The sequence below is a fragment of the Fulmarus glacialis genome, unplaced genomic scaffold (genome assembly GCF_000690835.1).
Source record: "Fulmarus glacialis isolate BGI_N327 unplaced genomic scaffold, ASM69083v1 scaffold31537, whole genome shotgun sequence".
In the NCBI taxonomy this organism is placed as follows: Eukaryota; Metazoa; Chordata; class Aves; order Procellariiformes; family Procellariidae; genus Fulmarus; species Fulmarus glacialis.
The window spans coordinates 1-17,796 of NW_009221872.1; the positions used below are offsets into that span (position 1 = coordinate 1).

General features: G+C 43.8%; 1 protein-coding gene across 1 annotated transcript; it reads right to left on the reverse strand.

Annotated features, from left to right (window-relative positions):
- Positions 1–1,093: 1,093 nt before the first annotated feature.
- Positions 1,094–17,261, reverse strand: TNNT3 (troponin T type 3 (skeletal, fast); the record flags this gene model as incomplete). Its single annotated transcript, XM_009581271.1, has 11 exons — positions 1,094–1,493; positions 3,992–4,032; positions 7,066–7,156; positions 8,042–8,151; positions 8,356–8,469; positions 9,244–9,321; positions 9,663–9,779; positions 10,635–10,680; positions 11,475–11,493; positions 16,021–16,032; positions 17,250–17,261. Coding segments are annotated over 11 exons (689 nt in total), but the record flags the coding sequence as incomplete, so codon positions are not given.
- Between the last annotated feature and the right edge of the window lie 535 nt (positions 17,262–17,796).

The following is a 17,796-nucleotide window of genomic DNA, read 5'->3' on the forward strand; positions in this document are numbered from 1 at the left end:
CCCCGTGAGGAAAGGCAGAGAGAGTTGGGGTTGTTCAGCCTGGAGAAGAGAAGGCTGTGGGGAGACCTTATTGCAGCCTTTCACTATATAAAGGAGGCTTATAAGAAAGACAGAGACTTCTTACAAGGCCTGTTGTGACAGGACAAGGGGCAAGATTTAAACTGAAAGCGGGTAGGTTTAGGCTGGACATAAGAAAGAAACTTTTTATGATGAGGGTGATGAAACACTGGATCAGGTTTCCCAGAGAAGCTGTGGATGCCCCATCACACTGGAAGTGTTCAAGGTCAAGTTGGACGGGGCTTTGAGCAACCTGATCTAGTGAAAGATGTCCCTGCCCACGGCAGAGGGGTTGGACTAGGTGACCTTTGAAGGTCCCTTCCCACCTAAACCACTCTGTGAATCTAGGACACCGCAGCATGTGCTAACAGAGAGCCAGAGTGTGAATGTAGGCACCAGAAACAGCCAGAAGATTGGAAGCATGGGGGAGAACCACCATCCCTGGTGGGCTTCCCTCCAACAGGGCATTTCAAGGGTTGGCAAAGACAACAGGCCCTACAGAATAGCTCACATCCCAGATTTAGTAACAGCCATTTGTGTTTTGACATCTACACTGAATTAACAAAGTAATTCACACTTCAGTATTGGGCTTTAATATTATACGTAGGTTAACTGCCTCAATAAACATTTAAATGTAATATTTGAATGAATCATTCTCTATATTGTACTATGACTTATCTGCATTTAAGAAATGCTGTGTGCTGGAAACTATCACTGCTATGGATTTGTTCCTTTATTCCTGATTCTTGATTCCCGATTCTTTGATTCCCTTCATCACTCAAACTTTTAAGTCAATTTCAGCTATATTTGGCATCCAGATGATGAGCTCCCCCAGAACAGAGTCAGCTTTTGTTATCTGCCTGTATGGTGGCTGTAAAACAGGCCTCCGATCTTTGTTGATGATACTGAGCCTCATTCCCAGGTGTAGAGCTGGATCAAGTGATATAAAATAAAGATTTGGACCAAAACCCAAATCCTTGCAAAATGGGATGCCATTAAACACCATGGTATGAAGCACCATTCCAGAGAGCTGTCATTGGAGTAGGTACTGGTTGCGCTTTATTTACAAAATCCAGAGATTTGTACACAGCAATCTACAGGACAGCATAGGGCTGGTATCAGGAGGATAAAGGACATGCTGAGCAGGAATTGAAGATGCCAGCGAGGAGTCATCTCAGTTTCACAGGGAACCTGCTTCCTTTTGACTGAGGAAGCTGCCAGACCCCTCCAGGAAGAAAAAGAAGAAAAGCAGCAGCAATAGCCAACCCAGGCTGATGTTGCAATATTTGTTATCGTTGAGGTGTGGGAACACAAGTGATTGGTGAAGGAAGAAAGAGGAGACCAGCAGGGTTTCGGCACACCACTAAGGGCCATCCTGCCCCGTTCTTTACTTCCAGCGCCCGCCAACCTTGCCCTTGGCTCCTGCCTTCTTGCTGCTACAATACAAAAGGAAAGAAAAACATGTCAGCGTGATGGAAACAGCGGGGCTCTGTGACCACTGCGCATTTCTGACTCTCAGATTAGGATCGAGCTGCTTTCACTTCTCACATGTTGGGCACACCTGCCATAGAGCACATCCTGAGAAAAATATTGTCAATATTGTGGAAAGAGATTCCTCCTCGGACTTTTAGTGAAAGGCCAGGATGTGCATGCCTGAAAGAGGTGGACCCTTCTAGATTCCTGCATTATCAGGAGAGAAGCCCAGGTGGTCTCAAAACTAAATGACAGGCCTATCCAGCCGCAGACTTGATGTTTCCTGAATTCAAATCTGCTATGATCTGGATTTTAGGATTTAGAGCTGTTTCTGGAGAAAATTTCCTCATTATCAGGGAGCTCTGGTCAAATTCCCCAGATGCTCTAGTCATCTAGTAGAGGAGGCAAAAAGCCAAGCAATAATTTAAATACGACTAAGAATTGCTTTGCTATAGCAAAGGCTGAGTGGCTTCTGCCTTACGTCATGAGAGCAAGAGCCTCCAAAACAGTCCAAACAACTTTTTAGGCCTCCCCTCACATCAGTATCCCCGTCTTGCTCGTGGTGTGTGTGGGAGCTACACGCCCCACACAAAGCACCTGAGGCAAACTCCCTCCAAATAGTATCTTGCACACAGAAGGGCAATCCGACATGCAAGCCACTTACCTTCTGACTGAGAAGCAGGCACGCCTGGAGTCAGAGAGGGGCCAGGCATGAAGTTAGTCGGGTTAGATTCTGCACCGGCTCCCGTAGGCAGCACCTTGGCTTTTGGGGCTCGGCATACCACCAAACCTTTCCATCTCACACACACGATGATGAGGCTGCTTCTTGAACCAAAGCACATGCAAACTGAGGGCAGCTCTTTGACATGGCAGAGCATGGGATTGGGAGACAAGCACAAGGTGGTGGGGCCTTGCTATCAACAGCGAGGCCTTCTTCAGAACCACTGGTCCCTCCAGGGAGCAGAAAAAAATGTGGACGACACACCTAGGGAGATTTTTGCCCCATGGATTGATTCAAGAGCACTAGCCATATTTACGGAAGGATGTAGCACAGTGACACAGACGTACACGTAGTGGATACTTTACCTTTTGACCAAGTTAGACTTGGTCTATTCGAAAAATTGTCCTTTTACATGAGAGAGAGCAGAGCATTTTCTGCTTATCTTAAATTCGTCTCAGTGTCTCTTTTGCCAGCCTTTCCGCAGGTTCAGAACCCAGTATAGGAACTGCGTAGCTCCTCAAACGAAGGCAGAGTCCTTTTATCTCCATAAGCGCCCATGGTGTTTGATGTTATGCCTAACCTTTAGAATGTGCTTAAGGAGACTTAATGAAGTCTGAAGCGAAAGGATCACTTGATCCTTGTATAATACATTAGCAGACATCGCTTTGGAATGATACGGTCTAGTGTGGATAGAAATTTAAGTACACAGAAATCTCAAAAGCTGTGGGTTTCTCAGTGCAACCTTTCCAAATGATGTCCTGAGAGGATATCATGTCTTTTGGGGGAACAAGCATGCAGTAATGGTACTGCCTGTTGTGGGTGGTGTGGTAGTGCCCCTCAGAAGAGAAGCAACACCCAGACAAACCATGGCATCCTTCTGCAGCTGCACATTCTGCTGAGGTTTATCAGCCTACAGCTCTGTACAGAAAATACCACGGGAAGGTCAAGCCTTATGTTTGGCATCTACAGACAACTGAGCCCCCAGTGTTACATTCATCTGATAAGGCAGGGTGGCTTGGGGAAGTGGGAAGGCAGTGTCTGGTCACTGCTATCATCCAAAGATGTCACTAAAGACCACCACTTCATTCCTGGCATGACTTTGCTAAGAAGACGCAGAAGCACAGTGAAGATCAAATCCCACCACTGCAGAGCGCTCCTCCCTTGCTTCCCTGCAGTTCCTTCTTTGTATGTTAGTTTTCTACATTCCCTAGCCCCCAGGCTTTGTCTAGCCCTGGTCTTTCATAAGTTCATTGTAAATACCTAGGATGGTTAAAGATATAAGACTCAAAAAAATCTAATGAAATAGAAGTCTTGTGGGGAAGGAAAGTGGGAGAGAGATGATGAGTGAAAAGAACTCACAACAGTAATCCCATGATGTTAGTCTTGTTACACACCATTCCTTATAATCTTAGCAACCGCTTGTTTACCCTTTGTAAACAAGGGTTGTATTCCCTCAAGTATTCAAAGCACCTCGGTCAGGTGTTTGAAAACCCCGGCAATAAGCAGATGGAAATTTTGCAGACATAGTGTGAAGAAATATGATTTTTTCTTGTTAGCTGTTAGGTTCACTTCAGTTTCCCCTTCATTTTCTCAATGTGAGGCAGGATGGGAGTTGCCCTTCCATCTCTAGCCTCATTTCATTGCAACAAGAAAATGTCGGTGTTGCGGCTGAAGCAACTACTTTGAACACTGAGAAGATATCCCCAAGCCGGGAGCTAGGAAGGGGATATAGGTACTTACTGCTTCTGAGCCTGATCGATCCGGTTCCTGAGGGTGACAATCTGCAAATAACATACATGACCAGAGTTTTTGGAGATAAAGAAACCTTGTTCCCTCACAGAGAGGGGAGTATTACCTGCTGAAGTGCTGGAACCAGGTGCCTACGGTAGGGATTAATACTTCCTGTGAAATAAAACTCATTCTTGCTTGACGGAGAGAAACGTTGCTCCTTGGCAATAAATCTGCAAGCCAATCTCATATGTCAAGGGAAAGAAGAGCTAGAATTTTATAACCCTTATTAGAAGAGTTCCTATGTATACAAATTAATCTCCTATGAACTCTCATGTCAAACTGCAGGCAAGTGAACCAGAATGAACGTCACCCTGGCCAGCTGGAAAGCTCTTGCATGGCCCCATCCGCCTGTATGTATCAACCTCACCTTCTCACTCTTCCCCAACTCCTACACATTCAGAAGTGTATAAGCTCAAAGAGCTTTGGTGGACTTTGGATGGGGACCTCAAGAATGGAAGATGGATCACACATTCTGCTGGAGTACCTTTGTTGGTTGGGAGAGCAGGAGGTGAGGAGCTTGTAGCAGTCACCACCTTCCCAGACATTCATCTAATATGAGAAGACAACTTTTAAAGGGGCTGAAGAAGAAAATATTCAAGGAGAGCTTGAGCAACCACAGAGGAAAAGGTTGAGGTTGGGGCTCTGAACACCTTCCCAAGCTCTGCTGATGACTGCAAGCCACTAGAGAATCTGTCCTACAAGATGGAGCGTCTCTTTGTTTAGCCATAGATAAACTGCATATTTCAACCTGACGCATGGGAAAGCAAACACCTACCTTGCACAGGATGAGCACCTTATGGCCTGACTTAGCACCTCAGTCCTTGCCCATAGCCCTGGACTCAATACTGAAGTTCTGGGACTCTTCCAGCTCAGGTACTGGAAAAGCCCACAGGAACTAGGGTGTGATAGAGAGCCCTCTTTTGTCCCTTCACCTTCTCATTTGTAACCGAGTCAAGGTTCTACTTAGTTTTCCTGGGATGGAAAAATGCACTTGCCAAGACATATACTTTGCTTCTGCTTTTGGTGTAATTCAAAGTTCTCCACTGGCTCTGCAGTTCCAAGAACTGATGACCCAACATTTGAATATTTAAAGTGGCACTTGACATTCCCCGCGTGCGAAACAAGAAGAAAAAAGTCATACATTCAGGTTGGCCCAACAACCGGTTATTTCCTGGCTCGTGTCTTTCCATGGCAAACAGAAACAAAATAAGAGACTGAAACATTAGCGGGAACAGGACAACACAAGGAAGGAAAGATCAGCAGATTAGCTGCTTTTGTACTTACTCATGGAAGTTTTAATATCTGCAGCAGCGGTTTAAATTATTTTTTGCAACCGAGTATTCTTCCCAAGTGTGGAGGAAAACCAGCTGTCTTCAGTTTGACCCAAGGACTTAAGACTTACCTTCAGTGATAACCTTGTGATAGGGACTATAACACTCACTCTCCAATGAAGCACCAAAGAGCAACAGACACTAGAGCTAAAGAACAGCTCCACTCCTGTGTGTCCCAGTTCCTTCCTTTGTCTCTCCCTTGCATCCTTGCTTGTGTCTCCTGCATTCCCTTTGCTGTTTTCACTTACCTTCCTCCTCACTTTTTTTCCTTCTATCATCTTCCCTTTTTTCTTTCACTTTTCTTCTCCCATCTCAGCTGTGCATTTTCCTTCTATTTTGCTAATTCTTTTTACATTTTCTCCTTCCTTTTCAGCAGCAGCCACCCATCTCTTTGTTTGTGCAGAGGTTTCATTACCATAGCATGTACGTCTCCCCGGCACTGCCTTAATTCCTGTTGTTCCACACCCAGTTGACCTGTTATCCTTAAGCTAGCCCTCTCCAGTATTTTGGATCTGGATAACCACGTGGCCACAAGGTGCAGAATCTTTCCAAACCCCATACCATTCTTTTCTGTGAAGTCCAAGCTATTACACATGCATCCCTAAGCTTCTGCATGTATCCCAGGTGCATCAGGGTGACTCGCCCATGCACATAATAACAGAGGTTTGAATAGGGAATTATTTTAGAGATGGTCTGAGTGGGTTGCATGCTCTGTTCTTTAGCCAGATTCCTGTTGGACCCTGACTCTTTTCCTAAATTACCACTTCATCTCTTCTCAAAGAATGGAAGGGGAGAGAAAAAGGAAGTGAAGGGAGAGACACAAGATCCAGTTTTCTCTTTTCTCTCTGCACTTGGAGCCAAGTGCAAGTTTCTGTCTGGCACCTGGCCTCTGACCATGCGGCAGGCTCATGCATTTGGTAGCCTTTGCTGCTGCTGTTACACAGGCAAGTTCATTGTACTTACAACTTGGAAAGCTCCTGCAGCCTGCAACGCATTGTTAAAATCTAAGAGAGATTGAGATAGTTACATTGGTGTTGCTCATTCCCTGTCAGCATGTGTCTGTGTGATTGGGAATTAAAAGGAGAGCGAGATGGAGAGAGATCCAGTTGGATTTCTCAGCCAGTGAAACCTGATGTAGGTGAGTGCAGACCTGTCTTGTGACTGTGAAGGAAACACATCCACTTTCTGTTACCATATAATGCTTCACTCAGATGCTCCTGTCTGGAGACAGTTTTCAGTGCCTCCAGAGAGCTCAGTCTACAGGGAATCTGTCTGGGATAGGAATAAAACTTAAAACGTTCAAGTGTGAAATCAAAGATAGGTTTAAAAATATTACTTTGCAATGGAGATGAGTGAATTGAGTTACTGATTTTTCAGGCCACAGTTACCTATAGATGAACAAGAATGAACAAGGTATGTTTGGGCAGGGGGTGGAGAGTCCATTTTCTTTTGGGATTGCCTTTTCATGGGGCACTGAAAACCTCGGTGATCTATTCAATTTCAGCCTAAAATCTGAAATCCAGTCCAAGTATGTACATTAGGGGAATGCAGTTCCAAGTGTCTTGCTGCTTAAATATTGCAAAAGGGCATTGGACACCCAAATGATGTCACCACATGGCTTCTGCCAGAGGAGTCACAGGGATTTTTACATTTTGGACCCAGTGCCATTAGCAAAATGGCTTCTCAACTCACCTCATATTTTTTCCTCTTGATCTGCTCTGTAAAGTCATACTTTTCAGTCTCCAGCTGGTATAACCAGTCCCACAGTTCCTTAGCCTTGTCCCTGTGTGTTTATGGGGAAAAGAAGATGGGAGAAACACACCACATCATATATTTTCTACTGTTTTCACATCACTAGTAATGAGGCTTTTTACGTTTTATTTAATGCAGTTCACACATCTTCACAAACCTTTTCCATCCTCTGAAAGCTACTCACCATTTTCAAGGTCACATTTTTCTCACGTTCTCACCCAAGAATCTTTTAGACTTGCACTCTTGCATGTGTCACACACTAAGGTATTTCCTACAGATTTAATTTTCCCCCTAATTCTTAATGAAAGAAGAGAGTTCAGGGGAATCAGACGAGAAGGAAGGAGGACTCTGAAGGCCACCCAGATGAGCAGAGCAGCTGCCATTGCACAGTCTCATCTGTTTCAGGGCTGAGGTAAGCCAACCTCATCTTTCAAACATGCGTAAACTCCAATGTGTGGAGTCCAGACTATCATCTGATGACTGCTCTGCACCAGAGCACTCAGCTCCCAAGCCTCCAACCTCCGTGGAGACCCGTACTCCGTACTCATACCTTTGCAGCTCAACTCACCCCTGGGAATGCTACAGATATCAATCTGTAGGTTTATTCAACAAATCTCAGAGCTGGGTTTAAAGTTTGTACCTAGTCTCGTAAATGACTAATCCTAATTAGCAGGAGAGGCTAACAAAGCTATGCCAGGAGCATGGCTAGATGGCTACCAAGCCATTTCAACAATTCCACACATCCCCATTTCCCCTCCAATCTCCAGATCCAGGAAGGGCACAACTTAATATTGTCCCGTGATGAGTTTCAAGGAAGGCCCTCTCCTCTACCTCATTTTTTCACTGGAGAAGACTCCAGGACAGTAAGACCAAATTTCAGTGGATTACATTCAGTAAGTTAGGATAAGCATGTTACCTCAGCTTGTCTTCATTAAGGTGGTCGATGTTCAAGGGCTTGCGCCTCTCTGCCAGGACCTTCTTCTTCGTCTCTCTAGCTGTTTGCTTCTTCCCTCTCTTCTGATCAGCCTGTTTTCAGAACATCAATTAATGTCACACTGCAGACATTCAGGCTGAATGAAATTATTTCAGTGACAGAGCATGTAAGACAAGCTGCTAGGGATCCAGAAGAAGGAAAGGCAAGCTGTTTTCTCAACTTGTAATAAAGACTGTTCCCAGTCAACCCCATGGTTTAACGCTTCCATATTTCTTCCACCAATCCATGGTTTTTACCTTAGCCAGATAGCTGCTGTATGTGGCACCCATGGAGGACAGAGCCTTCTTCTTCTTGAGATCATCCTCAGCTTTTCTCTTGGCATCTTCTTCCTCTCTCCGTGCCTTTTCCTCCTGTGGAATGTGACACACAGAAGCAAGTTACTCTAGGGGAGACTCACAGCTTCCCCAGCTGCCAGTGTTACTGCAGGGAATGTGATGAGATAAGCATGTTGATGAGAATTGGCAACTCCTGTTTCCTGCCCTTGCTTTAAGAGGGTGGTCATTTCTTCTCCAGACTGAGACAGGCAGAACCTCTAGGTTTTTTCTCTCTGTCCTGGTTTCGGCTGGGATAGAGTTAAATTTCTTCCTAGTGCTGTGTTTTGGATTTAGTATGAGAAGAATGTTGATAACACACTGCATTTTCAGTTGTTGCTAGGTTGGAATGCAAGGGGAGAAAAAAAAAAAAAAAAAAGAGAAAAAAAACCAACAAGCGTTGGGAGGGAGCACAGCCAGGACAGCTAGCCCAGCTGGCCAACAGGGTATTCCATACCATGTGACGTCATGCTCAGTATATGAATGGTAGATGTGATCCAAGAAGTAGCGATCGCTACTTGGTTATCGGTCAGCACGGGTGGTGAGCAATTGCATTGTGCATCACTCATTTTGTATATTCTACCATTATCATTATTATTTTCCCTTTTCTGTTCTATTAAACTGTCTTTATCTCAACCCATGAGTTTTTCTCACTCTTACCCTTCCGATTCTCTCCCCGTCCCACTGGGGGGGTGGGAGTGAGTGAGCAGCTGCGTGGTATTTGGCTGCCTGCCAGGTTAAACCATGACACTCTCTCTAGAGATCTCCTCCAATTTGATGCTGAGACAAGGCGAGAGATGCAAAGACACTTACCGCAAGCCTTGCCTGACGCTCTTTCTCCTTCTCAGCCCGGATTCTCTGTTGCTCTGCTCTTTCAGCTCTGCGCTTCTCCTGCAAGAAGCAGTGGCAGAGGCATTGAGTCATCGTTGTGGCTTTATCTACCTCCAGTATTATGCCCCACCACCAAGAGCTTTGGTTCATAGAGAGTGAGCCACCTGCTCCCTTGCCAGAACATGCAGAAGGGTCTCATGTGCAATTCCCAGATGTAAAACGAGAGGCTGAGAGAGGGGACAGCTGTGGGAAGAAGCCATTTGGTGGTGACTTGAGCAGTCACTTCTGTACATGGCAATACAGCTTTCTGCCAAACTCTGACAGTGGACTGATGGATTCAACTTCTCATCTACAGAGGATCTCTCAATCTAGTACAGGGAAATGGCAGTACAAGGACTCACAATTCTCTCCTTGAGGGCAACCAGCTCTTCCTCTTCCTTTCTCCTGGCTTCAAAGTGGCTGTCAATCAAGGCCTGCAGTTCAATCAGATCTTTGTTCTGCCTTTTCTTTTGGATGTCCTAGAAGAGCAGGAAAATGCATTAAGCCAGCCCATATTGCTCTAGGAACATGCCCTAGACATTCCGAGCACCCTGCCTACACAGAGAAACAAAAGCAAAAAGTGTCTGCAGATATCCATGGAAATCTGTGGGATTAGCTTAAATGGCTGTTGATGTGGGTCAGAGACAGTCAGAGACTCATCCAGGTGACAGTCAGGAGTCCAGAAGGGAACAGAATCCACATCTCCCATTCCCCTACACCGTATTTTATCCCTGGCTTTGCTTAGCTGCCTCCTCTTTGCAGGTACTTAGCCTCCTCTTCACTTTGGGATATGAATCTTACCTAGGAAATATTCCTGCATTTTTGGGCAAAGCAGATATTTCTGTGGAGATTTTCAACACCAGAGTTTCTTCATTTTTCTATCAACTTTCTAGGAAGGTATTTGGATCTCTGTTTATTAGTAAAGTTCTGTTGTCATTTTAGGTAGTGTTTCTTAGCAATAGATGAGTACAGGCCTGCTTTATTTCAACCTGCAACTTTCAAACCATTTACAACAATGGGACAGGGGATCCGAGAGCTCCTAAAACACTTACTTTCTCCTTTCTTCATATATTGGCTTCAAAGATTCAAGGAGAAAAAAAAGAAATACATGAATTAACATTTTAGCTTAGTCACATTAGCAACAAATGTATCCAGAGAGTTTCAGGGAGCAGAGAGTAGCCTTTCACTGAAAAGAGGTAGCAAAGCATCCATACTTTTGTCCTTGACTTTATCCTCAGCAGTATCCAGTATAGGAGGAGTTATGTGTGTTTGCACACACAGGTGTATGACTGAGGTACAGACAGACAAGCACAGTCAGTCTCAGGAATACTTACATCAAAATCTACTTTCTCACCCTCCGGTATTTTAGGAGCAGTTAGTCTGCAGAGAGTCAAAAAAAAAAAAAAAAAAAAAGGATTTTCATCTTAAAGAGCAGGTAGCTTTTTAAATAGCACGTCCTGACCTGCCCTGCCCCCAGGAATGATGCTGACAAGGAGAAATGTTGATGGAGATACAGAGGGGTGAAACAGCAAGTCAATGGAAAACTACTCCAGATTAGCACTAAGGACCATTGTCCTTCATGGAAGGTCATGCAGGGCAGGGAGTTACTCCTAAAAACCCTTTGCATTCCCAAAGCCTATGGTCATTCCCTACCACACAGAAAGACGTCGGCCCCGAGGCTGTCGGCGCAGTGCTGCACGCTCCTTTCTGGACAGCTGGCGGAGTGGGAAGGGAAGGTGCTGGAGCCCAGAGCCAGAAGGTCCATAGGAAACCTTAGTTAAGCTCAAGTCAGCCCAGCCCAACGTTGGCCATCCTTCCTACTGTCAGCAATCCTGGATGGATGGGTAGTTTCCCAGCCATGGCCTCTCACAAAGGGTTTAGTGTTGAGCCGCCTGTATCTTGGGGTACTGTGAGACGACTGTATCTCGGACAGTTCACGAGTCCTCTGACTCTATCCAGAACTGGTCTTAAGACCCTGGCCAGTACCTACTGCTAAGGCATCCTCTGGCAGAGGCAGACATCCTGGAAAGGCATGCAGGAATAACTGCATGTTGCACGAGGGAGGGTTGGCTAAAGGCTTCTAGTGGCCATTTGCCTAACAGACAATCTAAGGGCTTCTGCTAGATCAGAAAAATGATCCCAGGGTTTTGAAACTCCCTGCCCCTCATACTTACTTTATTCTGGGCTTCTCCTCTGTATTTGGAAACATGGAGCAAAACAGGAAGGGAAAAAGAGGGAGAACAGTTAGAACAACAGAGATCATGCCAGCTGCTAAAGTAAAAGGAGGGAAGGGAAATTTAATCTTAGGGAAAACATCCCAGAGAAACTGGTTAAATCTCAAGCACTTCCAAAAGAAATACACACACTCACACACCCCTTTTGCTAGGAGTGAATCTGTTTTTACCCTTGAAACAGAATTTGGCAGAAAAGAATCAAGAGACTGTATAAAAGTCCCAAACGTAGCATCTGGAAGGCAATGGTTTCATGTAAATGCTAAATTATTTTTCTCAAACCATCCTGACCAAAGCTCTAAGGAGGACAGCTGGGCTGGAGGGTAGAAGAAAATGTTGCCTTTTTCAATCAGCAAAAAAACTGAATTCACAGTCGTGTCAATGATAACTTAGCCAGTTTTGCTCAAATGCTTCACATGGAGACCAGAAGGGAAAAAGCTTCATGACACATTTTTCTCCAGGTCCATCAACCCCCAAGGTAGCTTAGAGCACATGTCCCTGAGATACCTTGGTGCCATGGGGGAGATGCTTATTCTTCTGCACTGTGTGGTGCTCCTCAAACCCAGCTTGGAAAGGCCATCCTCTCTTAGCAAGCATCCTCTCCTGCTGAGGTACATGGAAAATTCCCATGGGTGTTAATGGGAATGATCTTTGCCTCTCCAGGAGAGGTATAATGCCCTGATAGGCAGACTAAACCATCACGGAGACCGTCAACTTGGGCCCTCTGGCAGTCAGAACTGTTCCCCTACAACAAGTGACCTTTCCCTGGCTCTCAGAAATGTGCTGTCTTATGAGTTACTTGCTTAACATTTGTGCTTGTGATCAATTCCCCTCCATGCTATGCTTTTTAAACTTCAGTTATTAACTCCAGTGTAATGCCAGTAAGTTCAGCACTGTTATTCTCACAAACAGAAGTAAATTAAACCTATGTGTTTTTTCTGGCCCAGTCTCACAGGGACCCAGGTTGACTTTCATAACCACACGCTACGTTTGAAACTTTCAGGGATGCTACTGGATATTGCAGTACAGGACTCTCCCTGTGTTGGTTTGGTGGGAGGAACTGAGGTAAAAAGCTCACAGCCTATTGAATCTGGTAAAAACAACCAGCTTTGTAAAGTAGAAGTAAAAACAGCCTCCCTCAGGACTGGGTGCACGAGCCCTGCTATCTATATCATGATACAGAAAGCTATTATATTATATTTTTTCAAATGCTTATTTCCATCCAGCTGTTTTGGGACTGATGGAGGAAATTGGGAATAGCAAATGGAACAGAGTAGGATAAAATAAAATGAAACATTGTAAGAGGAAAAAAAACAGCAAAAACTGATACTGGAAAATACTTAGTGGAGACATCAGTTGCAAGGATGTTGGATAACAAAAAAATTGAGGAAGCGTCTGGAAATGGGTTATTGAGATAATTAAGAGAAAAGATGTGAGAGATCAGAAACTAACCTTTCCCTTCTCTCACACTTTCCTGTATCAATTTCAGTAATGAAATTTTGGGGGGTAGACTTTTCTCACTGCAAGAACACTGCCTACCAAAACATACCTCAATTGAAGCCTCGAGATGCTAGAGCAACGCTAATAAAATAAACAGCATGTAATTAGAGAAGTGGTTTAGAGCATTCATAGAAAGGAATCCACAAATAGCTCCTGAAGAAAAATACCATGAGCCAACAGTGTACTTCTATATTTCTCCAGTTATTTTTTTAGTTGTTTTGCTTTTCAAATAGCCAGTGAGCTTCTTAACACATTCGTTAAATTGGGTTTTTTATCTGGAGAGAGGAAAAGTAATCACGATTAACCAGTCTATCAGGGATGTTATTCACACAGGATTCCCTTCCCTTGTGACATACCCAGATAATTTTCAGAAACATTCCTGTTTAGCTCAAAGCTGCCAGTTAGTAACATTTCAGAGGGGGAAAAAAAGTAGATGGGAAATGACTGGTTTTGTCTGTTGACCTTGGTTGTCAGGATCAACACCTGTCTGTCAATGACTGTGTGAATTTGGTTTCAGCTGCCACCAAATCAGTACTTTAAACTTAATTAAACCAACAAACAGTTGTAAAAAGAAAAAGAAAAATTAAGGTTAGTTGTTCTTGAAATAAGAAATTGTAGTTAGAATATTTAAAGGTACCTCCAGAAAACCAGAAAAGGGAATAACAAAGAAATAGGAGCCTTTATTAAAAAACAAACGGTAATAAATCTGTCTTTTGCAGTGCATGACCCAGCATGGTCCGTACTGTATGCACCAAAAGCAGCCCAGAGATGTGATTTATTTTGAAATGCCCCTTCTTTCAAGACACCAAGTCAAGGAACTGGGCCAAAATTTGTTGAGAAGCAGGAATTGTCATAGCAAATTCCTGTTCCTGTGGCGGATTTTGACTGACATTCTGGTCATTCTGCCCATGAACCATGGGACCGTGACAAAATCCCCACATACAACCCTGCCAAAAGAAGGCAAGAGCCACTGGAAATCCAAGTTCACTGCCCTGGTGATTAGAGAGTCTCTAAGTTTCTGGTTTCCAAAAGGATTGGCGCAGAGAGAGTACACGCCACCATAAATACAACCTCGCTTTCTCCTGCCCAATCTATGAGATATATTCACACAGTGCTCCCCCTGTCTGTGAATCCATCTGAACTGCCTTTACTTCTCAGAAGAAGCAACATCTCTAACTCACAGTGTGTCCTTGAAAAAAAAAAAATCAATATGCTATTAAAAATAAAAGGAAAGAGAGAGAAAAAGAAGGTGAGAAAGGGGCTCAGAAAGGTCCTCAGGGTATTTCCCTAAATAAGAAAAAAGCCTGAAAAGCGAGCAAGAAAATTAGAACAAATGAACAAAAAAAAAAATCTACAAAACCAAAACAAAACAAGGAAACACAGAAAACGCAGGGTGGTTTCAAGTGGCACTGAGCTTTGCCCTTGGAACCAGCTGGCCAGGTGTTGTAGGGGCTGAGGCAGTCAGAACACAAGCGAGCTTGTGTTCAAAGGTCTGTAAAAGTCCATGAGAGTCTTTCTATACATTTAAACTGGTTTTGAATTTGACCCAGGGGTCTTAAGTTATCTTGCCCTCATACAAGAACAAAACTGATCCTGCATACATTGAGCTTTGGTCCTTTTACATGAGTCTTGTCTCCACCCAAGTGGGCTCAAATGCCCACTCAACCAAGTAGTATGAACACACTATCTTAAGCTCATGGCCTGCCCCACCAGTATGAATAAATTTATTCACATGCTTGATGTTTAGCACAATTTTAAGTGCATGGCTGGAGCAGAAGTTTAGATATCTGTAGATTCAGGCCTGGAGACCATGACCTTCTAAAGGCTGGGTGAGGAAGGCATGTCTATGCAGGGCTCAGCTCCATTTTCAAGCATGCCACTGGGATTTAAGAGATACTTCCCTGATTTTTGGGGGATAGAGAAGGTTTGCTGATGAGAGGTATGACGCAACAGGTTCTAGCTAAAAGAGAAGTCCAAAGCAAGCTTCTAGAGCTTGGTTTTCACCATCTACTATGCTAATGAGGATGTACAGGATTCTCAATACAACAGTGACCCCCCCAAGGGTGATTGGATATGCGCAGTAAGCAATTCTTTGCGGCAGAGATGTTTTGGCCCAGTTCCTGAGTTTAAAGTCAAGTGAGGAACAAAAACAAATACAGAAAAAAAGAGTGAGATGTTAGAAAGAGGACTTCGTTGTCCTAAGACAACATTGAGCTACCATCATAGTATTCGCCTTCTTCATCAGCTGTAGGTTGAAGGGTAAAAGCAAAAGAAAAGAAGCACAGTAGTCAATCCACAACCAGCGCTGTTCTCCTAAGAGCAACTGTCCCCACTCTCTCCCTGCTACGCTGGGAACCTCGGACTCTCCGGAGATCGAACAAGAAGAAGAAACACCTTTTTGGTGATTCGATTTGGCAAACATACAGCCCTTTTCTCCATATTCATCCAAAGTCAGCCAGAGGGACCATTTCCCTCCCATGCTCTCTTTGCTCTTGAACAAGGTCGGTGTTTTTAACACCGTTTCCCCAGCACTGAAAGAGAAAAAGGGTGAGAGTCTGTAGCTGCATCACATACCTTCTTCAGGGGCTTCCTCTGCTGGTGTCGTGGTACGGGCAGTGATGGAAAGACAGGAAATAGGAAAAAAAAAAAACAGAACAGATATTTAAAGCTCTTGGAAGCCTGAGAAAGAGACCAGGGAATGCATGAAGGGGGGGGAAAAATAAAGGAATTAGTGAATTAAGGCAAGGAGAAAAGGTATCTGGAGAGGCTGTCAGGAGTTAACGATGCTGTAAGGTTAAAGTAGTAGTAAGCATGGAGATTAAAGGAGAAAAGGGCTGCAAGTGATCATTGTGGTTAATATTTGTTTCTCTTGTTTTGTTCTCTTCTACCAACCCAAGACTCCTGTTCTCAGCACTCTCTCACACACACACACGCACACACGCTCTTGTGTTGCAAGAAAGTGGAGTAAATCAGAAGTCATGTCACATACCTGGCTCATGAACTTCAGGTGTGAAGTGTCATGGAACAAGGTGCGATGGAAAATAAGAGAATGAGAACGAGAAACCTGTTATTTCACACACCAAAAGAGCTTTCGAGCCAAAGGGGAGGAGGGGCAGAGAGGAAAAGGGGAGAGGGGGACAAAGCTAAGAAGTAAACCTGAAATAAAATAAATTAATTACATTTGAAATAGCATATAAACAGAAGTCACGGGACAGGAAAGGAATTCATTCAGGTGAAACAGGCAGATTTACGATAGTAGTGCAGTGCTTAAAAAGACCTTGTGAGCATTATATGACAGAAGGCACGACCTGACAGCACAGCGTACCAAGGGTTACCTTGATTTGAAATATGCACATGAACATAGTCAGCACTCTCAAAGCGCTATTAGATCCGTCCTTTTCTGCAGCAGTATTTCAGACATTTGAAATAAAGACAATGTGGTTGCGAAACCTACTGAAATATCTGCTGTAACTCATCATCAACGTGCAGCTAACTTCCAAGGAAGCTTGGTTCTTTTTTCTAGATCTATGGCTAAGACCATTTTCTTCCTTGGAGACAACTTGGATGTCTATATAAGCCTACTGCTGTTCTACACATCCATTTGCAATGTAGAATTGCAAACGGATTACTTCATAGGAAGAAAAGGTTCATTAAAACTCTGTGCAGGTCTACATTTCATTCTTCTGAGGTTTTTTGGCAAAGCAAGAATCGATCAGCAATGCGGATTTGCGGGGCAGATTTTGCTTTTCAGCCATACATGCACTACTGAATATTTTGCAAAGCAGGCATAAAAATAATACAAAATCTTATAGTATTTATATTCCCTGTGTACAGTCAATGGGTCAAATTCTGCCCCAAGATTTGAAACAAAGCTTTCGCTATAGGAAGAAACATTCATTCTCCTATCACAGTGCAGAATTCAACCCATTTCACAAGGGCACTTTTTGCTGAGCTACTCTTTCATGACAGTGTATCTGTTCCCCTAGTTTTTAGTAAAATTTTCATGCAACAGGTTAAGTTTTGTCCTACTTAGTGCTGATTATATTTTACTGAGAAAAAAAAAATATATTAAACTAAAAAACCAACAACCCCAAAGGCATGCAAGTTACAAGCTATCATTAACAGATAAGTTGTTATCTCCTGTCACCTTGTATTCGCTTCCCACGCACGCTGTCCCAGCAGACAGACACTGGGGAGTTTAGAAGTTAAATCACATACCTGGAGGGGGGGCTTCATTTAGTAGGAAGTGTCAGGGGAAAAACATAGGAAAGGAAGATAAAAGAATTAGAAATAAGTTATTCAGGAGGGGATCACCTCAAACTCTGGTAAGACTAGGTTGAAGGAGTTTCATTTGCAGACTAGGTTATAGGGATAGAGTGTTAATAAGAGTGGAAGAGGAGAGTAATTACAGGGGGGTATGAAGTAGACAGGGAGGGGATGCCATAGAAATAAAAGATAAAAGGAATTTGAATGTTGATGAATTGCCACAATTTACATCATGCAAATATATAAAGAGTGGGCAATTGTAGTCACACTGGTGAACCTTAAATGTGAAAGAAAACATGCCCAAGAAGAGAGTTTTACAAGTGTGCAGTGTAACCTGTGTTTCAGCTATGCGCATGCCCTTCTAGCTGCTGGGGCAGGTGTGGGGATACCAGCGTTACTGCAAGGAAGTGAGGCTTTAAATGTACCTCTGCATTTGCATCTGAAGCCCCACCACCTAAGATCCTCCACTGGCAAATCATAGAATAGAATCATAGAATCA